This window comes from Tachyglossus aculeatus, unplaced genomic scaffold, assembly GCF_015852505.1.
Source record: "Tachyglossus aculeatus isolate mTacAcu1 unplaced genomic scaffold, mTacAcu1.pri scaffold_203_arrow_ctg1, whole genome shotgun sequence".
Lineage (NCBI taxonomy): Eukaryota > Metazoa > Chordata > Mammalia > Monotremata > Tachyglossidae > Tachyglossus > Tachyglossus aculeatus.
Window position 1 is genome coordinate 195,761 of NW_024044919.1, and position 11,922 is coordinate 207,682.

The 11,922-nt window shown below is 41.0% G+C and overlaps 1 protein-coding gene across 3 annotated transcripts; it reads left to right on the forward strand.

The window, feature by feature from the left end:
* The first annotated feature begins 1,239 nt into the window (after positions 1-1,239).
* Positions 1,240-11,608, forward strand: LOC119923604 (kinesin-like protein KIF21A). Of its 3 annotated transcripts, XM_038742949.1 has the most exons (7): positions 1,240-1,324; positions 4,010-4,103; positions 9,707-9,776; positions 9,885-10,099; positions 10,240-10,375; positions 10,642-10,836; positions 11,195-11,608. In XM_038742949.1, exons 4-7 carry the CDS (start codon positions 10,041-10,043, stop codon positions 11,303-11,305), a joined length of 501 nt encoding a protein of 166 aa, XP_038598877.1. In that variant the 5' UTR covers positions 1,240-1,324; positions 4,010-4,103; positions 9,707-9,776; positions 9,885-10,040; the 3' UTR covers positions 11,306-11,608. The 3 variants fall into 3 exon arrangements, with proteins under 3 accessions (XP_038598877.1, XP_038598879.1, XP_038598878.1); XM_038742951.1 differs by lacking the exon at positions 9,707-9,776; XM_038742950.1 differs by lacking the exons at positions 1,240-1,324; positions 4,010-4,103 and adding an exon at positions 2,778-2,866.
* The last annotated feature ends 314 nt before the right edge of the window (positions 11,609-11,922 follow it).

Consider the following 11,922-nt stretch of genomic DNA (forward strand, 5'->3'; position numbering starts at 1 on the left):
TGTATCCCCCCGAGTGCTTAGAACAGTGACTTGCACATAATAAGCGCTTAACAAATACCATCATGATCATTATTATTATTAAAAAAGCATCATCTGTCAGAAGTAAACCAGAACCAGCTGGAACTCAGCCCCGGAATCCGTGTTCTTGTTGTGGCCAGGACATGTGTCTGTTTATTGTTATATTGTACTCTCCCAAGCGCTTAGTACACTGCTTTGCCCACAGGAAGTGCTCAGTAAATGTGAATGAATGAATTAATGTTCTAAGTGGGCAGTCTGCTCCCCTTGGTCCCTGATATCTGCTGTCTCTAGTTGTCAGTGGTTGTCAGGGCTGCCCTGAGTCTACATGCACATGGCCTTGTTTTCTTCACTGTTTATCTGGCCACCCCCTCCTCCTTCCCACTTGGTTTTCAATAATAATAACAATAATAATAATAATAAAAATAATGGCATTTATTAAACGCTTACTATGTGCAAAGCACTGTTCTAAGCGCTGGGGAGGTTACAAGGTGATCAGGTTGTCCCATGTGGGGCTCACAGTCTTAATCCCCATTTTACAGATGAGGTAACTGAGGCACAGAGAAGTTAAGTGACTTGCCCAAGTCACACAGCTGACGATTGGCAGAGCCGGGATTTGAACCCATGACCTCTGACTCCAAAGCCCGGACTCTTTCCACTGAGCCACGCTGCTATCTATGACAATCGAAGGGAACAGAATGCTGAAGATTTGCAGCATTTTCCAATTTTCGGAAGCTGTATCTTCAGTGTCGACGCCAGGCTCTTCAGGGCCTTCTCTTCTTGTCTCTATCCCCTAGAAGGATATTATAAGTCTGCTGTCCCAAATAAGCCCGCGGGGTTTCCTGAGCTTCACAGATGACAATGTTTTGTTTGGCCGGTTATTCCATTTAATCAATATGTTGTTCCTTTTCATCCTTAATACGGTTGGTATCTGATGTCTCAGGCCCTGAGAGGAGTCAGTATCTTCAAGCTCTGTGTGGTGGGCCCAAATAACTCTCACGTTACACCCTGAGTGAATTAGAAATGGTCATTTTTCTGTTCTCTTATTTGCCTCTCTTCCTTTCAGGAACACCTTTTTGACATATGCCTATTGATTTTCTTTTCTTTTCTTTTGAAATAGCTAATTACCAGGCAGACTTAGCCAACATCACTTGTGAAATTGCGATAAAGCCAAAGCTGATCGATGGACTCAAAAACAGTCAGCGAAGGCTGCAGACCCCGAAGAAGCAGTACGAAGAGAAAGTAATGATGCTGCAGCGTAAAATTCGGGATACTCGGCTCGAAAGAGATCAAGTGCTTCAGAATTTAGGTAAGAACTGGAACTTAATGTAATTACCTTTATGTGTGATTTTATTTTCCCATTTCCATTTTTTTAAGGGGAGAAAAATTCAAGTAAGCCCTACGTGAAATGTGCATTAGAACAAGTGTCCTATCTAGACCATGAGTTGATTTGCTGTTTATTTCAGAATTGTAAACTCCTACAGTGTTTTTTATAGATACTATTAATAAAAAAAAGTTCTGTTCCGTCTCCCTGCTCCTCACCACCCCTGAAGTTAACGTGGTCTAGTGAGTAGGGAACAGACCCAGAAGTCAGAAGGACCTACCTTCTAACCCCGGCTCTTCCTCTTGTCCTCCGTGTGACCTTGGGAAAGCCTATTAATTTCTCTGTGCCTCTGTTACCTCATCTTTAAAATGGGGATTATGTTTGTGAGCCCCATGTGAGACAGGGACTGCGCCCAACCCAATTTGCTCATATCCACCCCATCACTTAGTACAGTGCCTGGCACATAGTAAGCGCTTAAATTCCACAGGCCTCCACATCGAAAAGAAACTCATTACCGTTGGCTTTAGGGAACTCAATCAACTTGTCCCCTCCTAGCTTACCTTTTCTGAATTTCGTACTACAACCAATCTGCACACTTTGCTCTTCTAATGCCAACCTACTCAATGTACGTCAGTCTCATCTTTCTCACCGCTGAATCCTTTGCCCATGTCCTCTCTCTGGTCTGGAACTCCCCTTTTCCTTCAGATGTGACGGACCACCCAACTCACCACCTTGAAAACTATATTGAAGTCACATCTCCAAGAGATCTTCCTCAGCTAATCCCTCATTTCCCCTACACCCTCTCCCTTCTGCTTTGCTTATGCTCTTGGTTCTGTACCCCTTAATATGCTTGATGTTTGCCTGTTCACTTGGATCTGTAACCCTTAAAGACTTGATAATCACCCCAACCTCAGCCCCACAGCACTTATGTACAGATCTGCCAATTTATTTTAATGTCTGTCTCCCCCTCTAGACTATAAAGTCTTTGTGGGCAGGGAAGATATCTACCAACTCTATTTGTATTGTATTATCCCAAGCACTTAGTAGAGCGCTCTGCACACAGTGAGTGGTCAGTTCAGTCTTCTTGATTTGACCATCATTGATGTTTTCAATATTGAGAATATTGAATATTCATCCATTAAATTTAGGCCACGTAAAATCATGTCTTGGGTTTTCTTTGGGAAATCTAACATAGCAACAGTCAAAATGACAATTAAGCGTGAGAGGAATAGAGAATGTTGTCAGGATATCGGAAGTAGTTGTGAGGTCATTGAATGATCTCTCATCGTGAATTCTAAAGTTACGTAAAAATTAATAGAAGAAAATTTCCTTCTGTCATTAAGGCCTGGTGGAATCTTGTTCAGAAGAGAAAGCCAAAAAAGTTGAATCTGAATATAAGAAGCCGCAGACCATGAGTAACTCCAGACTGCTCAGAAAGAGCATGCACGTGTGCTGAAAAGTCAAACTCAATATGAAAGACAGCTGAAGAAATTGCAGCAGGATGCGACAGAAATGAAAAAGGCAAAGGTATAGATTTTCTTTGAAAGAAACACTAAATTTGGAGTTTGGGAAACCTGGCATTTAGAGCGAAGCTAGGAGATTGCAAAGTGTTCTCCATTTTTAATTGCAAATGCTGTGCTTTGACATGATGTTCTGATTACAGATAGATTGGCTGTCATTCAGTAGAGTTAAAAATTCACTGTTCCTTGTTAGACATTTTTCAGCCATCTAGGATGGAAACCTTTTGTGTCACATTGGAAGATAGATTTTCCTGTGTTGGACATCAAAATCACAAGAGAATAACAGATTTTAGATCAGCTATTTATGGGAAATGTATGATCCAAGTTAATCAAAACTTCACGTCATTGAATACAATTTTCTATCATAAAATTTTCAGAGTAATTTTAAAACATTAACGTACATTAAGCGTAAAAGTGTGCAGGCGCTCGTAAAATTTTCAGAATAGTTTTAACACATTAGTGTACATTAAGTGTAAAAAGTGTGCCGGCACTCCTCCTTTCTCACCTCCCTGATGGGAATCTTCAATCAGACACTTGCCAATGGCTCCTACTCCACATTGTAGGGTGGAGAGTGGGGAAAATAGGTCTAGAGAGCCATAGCAGTTTCCGGAAACAGGAAGGCAGAGGTGAGACTAGAAAGGCAAGTCGGTGGTGGAGAAGGCTACTTAGAGGCAGTAGGCCTAAACCTAGACAATCTCGGCCAATCAGTCATATTTATTGAGCGCCTACAGTTTGAAGAGCACTGTACTAACCTCCTGGGAGAGTATTGTATAACAGAGGCAGGGAACGTGTTCACAGTTTAGAGGGGGAGATAGACATTAATATAAATAAATAACGGACAGCTGTGGACATGAGTGTAAGCCCTTTTCTAGACTGTAAGCCCGTTTCTAGACTGTGAGCCTATTGTTGGGTAGGGGCCGTCTCTATACGTTGCCAACTTGTACTTCCCAGGCGCTTAGTACAGTGCTCTGCAAACAGTAAGCGCTCAATAAATACGATTGAATGAATGAATGTGAACGAGTGCTGTAGGGCTGAGGGAGGGATCGAAGAAGCCGTGAGTCAGGGTAGATCATAGGCCGTCTATTGTACTTCCCAAGTTCCTTAATGTGGAAATGTAGTATTAATGAGCTCGTCTTGCTTACCTCTATAGGTATGCTTAATGAAACAAATGAAATAAGGACAAGATGACAGAATCTCGAAGAAACCGAGAGATTGCGCAGCTTAAAGACCAACAGAAACGAGACGTGAGTTGGAGGATTTTTAACTCCTGTTGATAACAGGACACTGTTATCATTGTGTTAGTGGAATCAAGCACTTAGAACGGTGCTTTGCACATAGTAAGCGCTTAATAAATGCCATCATTACTGATATTATTATTATTATCTATGGAATTTCTGGGAAAAAGTTATGGGATAATTATTATATCCTGAATTATCTAGATTTTTTATGATTAATAGTAATGTTACATTAAATGAAAGGTAATGCCCCCATACATTTTTTTTGTTTTTGTTTTTGTTTCTTTTAATGGAATCTGTTAAACGTTTACTGTGTGTGTCAAACACTGTTCTAAGTGCAGGGGTAGATCAGACGGTCCTTGTCCCACATAATAATAATAATGATGACATTTATTAAGCGCTTACTATGTGCAAAGCACTGTTCTAAGCGCCGGGGAGGTTACAAGGTGATGAGGTTGTCCCACGGGGGGCTCACAGTCTTAATCCCCATTTTACAGAAGAGGGGACTGAGGCACAGAGAACTTAAGTGGCTTGCCCAAAGTCACACAACTGACAGGTGGCGGAGCCGGGATTTGAAGCAGCGTGGCTCAGTGGAAAGAGCCCGGGCTTTGGAATCAGAGGTCATGGGTTCAAATCCCACCTCTGCCAATTGTCAGCTGTGTGACTTTGGGCAAGTCACTTAACTTCTCTGTGCCTCAGTTACCTCATCTGTAAAATGAGGATGAAGACTGTGAGCCCCCTTTGGGACAACCTGATCACCTTGTAACCTCCTCAGCGCTTAGAACAGTGCTTTGCACATAGTAAGCACTTAATAAATGCCATTATCATTATTATTATTATTATTATTATTTGAACCCATGACCTCTGACTCCAAAGCCCGGGCTCTTTCCACTGAGCCATGCTGCCTCTCAGCGTGGGGTCCTAGTCTTCACATGGGGTTGTAGTCTTTTGAATCCCCATTTCCTGCAGGTGTAGGAACTGAGGTACGGAGAAGTGAAGTGACTTGTCCAAGGTCGTACAGCAGACGAGTATGAGAACGGGATTAGAACCCAGGTCCTCTGACTCCAAGGCCCGTGCTCTTTCCACTAGGTCATGCTGTTTTCCACGTTGATTATAGATTGCAAGGTCCCTGTGGGTAGGGAACGTGTCTACCAACACTGTTGTACTCTACTCTCCCAAGTGCTTAACACAGGGCTCTGCCCACGGCACTCAGTAAATACCATTGATCGATTCATTGATTGCAATCTGATTTTAGGCAGTGAAACTGATCTTTTTTATATAATGGCATTTTAGTAAACACTTACTATGTGCAAAACACTGTTCTAAGTGCTGGGGAGGTTACCAGCTGATCAGGTTGTCCCACGGGGCTCACAGTCTTAATCCCCATTTTCCAGATGAGGTCACTGAGGCACAGAGAAGGGAAGTGATTTGCCCAAAGTCACACAGCTGATGATTGGCAGAGCTGGGATTTGAACCCATGACCTCTGACTCCAGAGCCCATGACTGAGCCACGCTGCTTATTGGTTTTGAAATTGCAGCTTTAGTTCAGCCCGTCACCCAGACGGGCCTCTCGCCAACTCCTCTGGGACTTGTCAGGATCTACTTTCCCTATGTGGGTTTCAAGTTGTCACAGCCACAGTTGCCACGTGCCACTGAAAACTGGGAATCGTAATAGGAAGAAGCTGTCTGGAACTGCCAACAGAGGTAGTGGTGAATTTACAATAGAGAACCTTCCCACCTAGAAGGCGGCATCGTGGATTATTCAGAAGAGCATGAGTCTGGGAGTCTGGAGCCCCATGTGACTAATACATGCCATCATTATTATCATTATTATTATTATTATTTGGGAAGTCCACTTAACTTCCCTGCCCCTTGGTTTCCTTATCTGTAAACCTCTAGACCGTGAGCCCGTGGTTGGGTAGGTACCGTCTCTATATGTTACCAACTTGGACTTCCCAAGCACTTAGTACAGTGCTCTGCACTCAATAAATACGATTGAATGAATTGAATGAATGTAAAATGGTGATTAAAAAAACAACAACCCTGTTCTCTCTTTCTCTTATACTGTGAACCCGGTGTGGGACAGGAACTGTTCCAGTATGATTCTCTTGTAGTTTACCCTAGTGTTTGCATGTAATGCTAATAATAATTTAATAATTATAATACTATTACTATTATTTAAAAGTCCGGGAGATATAAGAAGAACAATATGAGAAAGTGTTCAGACACTTCTCAAGGCCTCAGCCACAAGTTAGAATGATCTTGAAGCTTCTTGCGATATCATAGGTTCCAAAACCTACCTCAAGAAGGTCTTCTATCAATTGACTAAGAATAATAATTAAAAAAAAAAACCCACAAGGCATGCATGCCATCCTGGCTAAGACTACTGGTGCCTGCTATTCTGCCTCTGCCAATACTAAAGAATGTTTGCAAGAACAAGCAAATTCTTCAACATCTTCCGGTAAAGGAGATAATTACATAGCACCTCCTCCAAGAAAACTTCCCTGATTAAGCCCTCCTCTCCTCTTCTCCCACTCCCTTCTGCATCACTGACTTGCTCCTTTCTTTCATCCTCCGTCATTCATTCATTCGTTCATTCAACCAGTCATATTTATTGAGCGCTTACTGCATGCAGAGCACTGTACTAAGCACTTGGAAAATACAGTTCAGCAATAGAGACAATCGCTGCCCACAACAGGCTTACAGTCGGTGGGGCAGGGGGCAGGCAGACATCGAAACAAGTCAACAGGCATCAATATAAATAAATAGAATTATCCTCCCTCCCATCCCCTCAGCACATATGTTCGTAATAGTAATAATGATGGCATTTATTAAGTGCTTACTATGTGCAAAGCACTGTTCTAAGCGCCTGGGAGGTTACAAGGTGGTCAGATTGTCCCAAAGGGGGCTCACAGTCTTAATCCCCATTTACAGAAGAGGTAACTGAGGCACAGAGAAGTTAAGTGACTTTCCCAAAGTCACACAGCTGACAATTGGCAAAGCCGGGATTTGAACCTATGACCTCTGACTCCCAAGCCCGTGCTCTTTCCACTGAGCCATGCTGCTTCCCTGAAGCGTGTCTGCTGCATATCTTTATATATCTGTAATTTATTTGTTTCTATAAATGTCTGTCTCCCCCTGTAGACTGTGAGCTCGTTGTGGGCAGGGAGTGTGTCTGTTTGTTATATTGTACTCTCCAAAGCACTTAGTAGAGTGCTCAGCACACTGTAAGCATTCAATAAATACGATTGAATGAATGAATGACATTGTTAAAATTTTGAAATCCAGGCCCAATAAGATATATTATTTTCTGCGGCTACCATTTAAAAATATGCATTTCTGTAGACGATTCCAAATTCCACTGATGAAATGAAAATAAATAGTGATAGTGAGGCAAATTGTATAATTGTATCATAGTTCTTATTAGCAAGCCTACTGATGTAGGCTTCATTCCAGTTTGACTCCAATTTGACTCCACATGGGTCTTACTTTACATGTTAAATAAAAGTGTTACTTCATGATTTCCCCTCCTTGATTACCACTCTTTGGTTAGCAATTCCCAATGAAGGAAAAAAAATTCAGTTCAGGAGCAACCAGGTAATTAAGCATAGTCAGATTATTTTACCTAAGAACGCTTTAAGAATTCTTACACCCCATACAATAATCTTAAAAAAAAAGCTTCTGTATGTATTCTTGGGAGAGCACAGCGGTAACAAGGAGGTTGTAGACTATTGTGGAGCAAAGACAAAGCTTTTACAAAAAAGTATATTTTGCAAAAGAGCCAAAATAAAACAGGAAGGAACCCAATGAAACAGATGGGCAGGTTTTCAAATATAGAGGTAAATACATATTTATGTATCTATATATAGATATATATATAAGGGAAATTAAAGAGTAAATCAAAATGAATTAAAATGTACCTGTGTATATAAGTGATTGGGTAGAGGTGCGTATTTTTGCTTTCTCCATCTCCCTCTCAATCTAGAGCCCATAGATACTAATTGAACGTGCACATTAAAAGATGTAGTGAATCAAATGATGGTATTTACAAGCATCAACTTGTAAATAATAATTGGGCTAATTGTTAAGTGCATACTATATGACAGATGCTTAACAAATAATAATAATAATATTAATAATAATGGTATTTGTTAAGCATTTACTATGTGCCAAACACTGTTCTAAGCGCTGGGGTAGATACATAGTGATCTGTTTGTCCACATGGGGCTCATAGTCTTCATCCCCATTTTGCAGATAAGGGAACTGAGGCTCAGAGAAGTGAAGTGGCTTGCCCAAGGTCACACAAACAGGCAAGAGGCAGAGCTGGGATTAGAACCCATGTCCTCTGACTCTCAAGCCCGGGCTCTTTCCACTAAGCCATGCTGCTTCTCATGATTATTAAATTAAATTATTAAATTAAATAACCACAATTGTCATTATTATTAAACAATCTAAATGGTCAGGCACAATAGGGCTTTCCCACATAGGGCTCACAGTATTAGTCCCCATTTTACAGACGAGGTCACTGTGGCCCAGAGAGGTGAAGTGACTTACTCAAGGTCCCACAACAGACAAGTGGTGGAGCCGGGATTAGAACTGACTTCCAAGCCCGTGCTGTTTCCACTAGGCCGTGCCGCTCTGCCCTTCTCGAGGGCAAAGATTGTGTCTACTCTCTTTATTATATTCCCCCGAGTGCTCAGTACTGTGCTCTGCCCAGAGTAAGCACTCAATAAATACTACTGATTGAATTAGCAAGACAGGTTTTACGATGTTCTTTCATCTTCCACAATTTATTATTCTATTTATTTTATTAATGATGTGTATATATCTGTAATTCTATTTATATCGATGCTGTTGATGCCTGTCTGTTTGTTCTGTTGTCTGTCTCCCCGGCTTCTAGACTGTGAGCCCATTGTTGGGTAGGAATTGTCTCTATCTGTGGCCAAACTGTACCTTCCAAGTGCTTAGTACAGTGCTCTGCACACAGTAAGCTATTTATTTATTTTATTACTCTATTTATTTTATTACTCTATTTTATTACTCTGTTTTATTTATTTTATTTGTACATATTTATTCTAATTATTTCATTTTGTTAAGATGCTTTGTTTCGTTCTCTGTCTCCCCCTTCTACACTGTGAGCCCACTGTTGGGTAGGGACCGTCTCTCTATGTTGCCAATTTAGCGCTTAGTACAGTGCTCTGCACACAGTAAGCGCTCAATAAATACGATAAATACAAATACAATCAACTGAGTACAAAACACTGTACTAAGCACTTAGGGAAGTACCAAACACAGATACACATACCCGGCTGTAAAAGAGTGTACAATCTAATGGACCTCTATCCTATAGACACTTGAATGGATAAACAAGATATACGTAGTTGCGGTGGGGAGGTGACAGAGAAAGAAGAGACACACGGGCAATCAGTGAATCTGTGGTATTTATTTAGTGCGTATTATCTGCAGTGTATTATGTGCTTGAGAGAGTATAGTGCAACAGAGTTGGTAAAAGCTCTACCCTCAGTGAGCTTACAGTCTAAGGGAAAAGCATAAAAAGTAAACACTAGATTTTCCTTTGTTTTCACTCCTGATTTATTTGATGTTATTTACAGCATCAATTCAGGCTTTTGGAAGCTCAGAAAAGAAATCAAGAAGTGGTTTCTTCGACGTAAAACCGAAGAGGTAGGGGAACAGAACCTCCAGTTACTTCTGGGAAATCTTTGTGACTTTGGAGAGAAATGGAATGACTTCAAAGAGGAGGAGAGTGATGCATTTTCCTCACTGTTTCAGGTAACAGCTCTTCGGCCACAAGTAAGACCCATGTCTGATAGAGTAGCGGGGAAGGTTAGTCGAAAACCGAGTGCCCCTGATTCTCCTGCTCAAGACCCGAGTTCCACTGTAGCTGCTGGAGACCCTGATTCGACTAAGGCTGGATCCTAACAGAAAATGAGAATTCCCGTTGCAAGAGTGCAAGCACTGCCAGCAACTGCAGCCAGTGGAACCAGGTAAGATGTTTCCTAGGTGGTGTGAGAGCATTTTCATGCGAGGGTTGTTCTCAAATGAGACACTCAATTTGAAAGATTTGTTGCATGGGTGATCCATTCTAAAAGAATTTCAGATAAAAATGTCATAAAAATGTTCACAGGAAGAAATACCTGAAAAGAGGAATGACCCGTCGAGCGCTCACGTCAAAAACTGCCCGAAGTGGCAACGACTTGAACGTAGTGTCACAGAGAATGACAACTTCTGGTATGGAGACTGATATGAACAGGCTGCTAAAGGTATGGCTTATCAGAGATTTCACTGTTGTCCTTGCTCTAAAAATACCTAAGAATGCACTGATTTAGTACACTATTGCCAGAAAAAAGAATAAATCTATATTTTGGATAATTCCAGCCCTTTTGTTCCAATATCAAAGCCTAGCTTGGGAAATCATTGAAATCTTGTTTGGCAGAATCCCTCAGAAAAATCAACATCTGTTGTCTTTGTATTGCCCTTTTCCTTTTGTAATCTTATTTACCATTTTTGGGGGGTGGGTGGGAAATAGCAACGTGAAGAACTCCCAGAAAGAAGAGAGAAACTTTCAGAAAGAAGGGAGCAGGCCATCAAAGACAATAGAGATGGGGATAAAAATGTACATAGCATTAATGAGGAGACAGAATCACCAACTGCAAACATCGATTACATCAATGATAGTGTTTCTGACTGTCAAGCCAGTATCATGCAGATGGAGGAAGCAAAGGTTAGTTACGTATTAAAGGTGATTAATAATTAGAAAGAAAACTCTCCGTGAACCTTTCACAGGTAATAATTTTCTGTTTTCAGGCGCATTTAAGCGTGATATCTTTTAGCAGCGAAGGTTACACACAGTCTGTTCTTTAGTCTTACATATAGGTAAAAATATAAACCCACTCTGCTTGTAAGTGGCAAAGTTGATAGTCTTTGTTGAGTTAAATCCCAGTATATGAAATTAATAGAAATGTGAATTGAAATGAAAGCTTTGCCCGAAGGAAAAATCCCAGTGTGACTCACTTACTACTTTGGTGTGTAACACTTATTAAGTATTCGTTTGATTTATTTTAAAATATTGATTCTTGCAGCCTGAAAGGGAGACTAAAGGAACCCTTTCTTGGATAAAGTATAATGGAGCTGCTCATAACTCTAGTTACAGTATCAATAAACAGGCAAATGTGCTTGAAATAACTTCTTAATTCTTGCCTTTCAATTTTGCACAGCCGAATCGTGACCATACTGTGTGTTTTGCAGGAAGGTGAGACCCCCGATGTCACTGCAATGATCAGTGCTTGCACTTTAACTTTGCACTTCTCGTTACCACCTAGACCATTTCTCATCAATGGGCATCAATATGAGATTCAGTTTGTAGTGTTCATTGGGAAGTGGGGGGTGAATGTGATTTTTTTAATTCTGGAAAGCACCACAAAGCACAGTTTATAAATCTGAAACGGATACTACCTGCACCCAAACCCTCCAATCTATTCCAGCGTTTCATAAAACTTGCCAGCTGGTTATTTTTGAATCAGATAGTTTCTTCTTCATCCTTGGAATTCACTTCCAACTGATGGGATACGCTTCTCTGGCTAGATAAGCCGCGAAGCCAATTCTAAAGCCATGTTCTCTTTCTTGTTTAACTTTTGCATTCATCTAGACTGCGAGCCCGTTGTTGAGTAGGGACTGTTGTTGCTATATGTTGCTAACTTGTACTTCCCAAGCGCTTAGTACAGCGCACAGTAAGCACTCAATAAATACGATTGAATGAATGAATGAATGAATTTGTGCTTAGTACGGTGAGCGCTCAATAAATACAATT

Bases quoted from the DNA above. Each gene is read 5' to 3' on its own strand.
- LOC119923604 (XM_038742949.1), top strand. From the start codon at position 10,041: ATGAGAATTCCCGTTGCAAGAGTGCAAGCACTGCCAGCAACTGCAGCC. The intron at 10,100-10,239 runs GTAAGATGTTTC...AAATGTTCACAG, and splicing joins ACTGCAGCCAGTGGAACCAG to GAAGAAATACCTGAAAAGAG. The intron at 10,376-10,641 runs GTATGGCTTATC...GGTGGGAAATAG, and splicing joins ATATGAACAGGCTGCTAAAG to CAACGTGAAGAACTCCCAGA.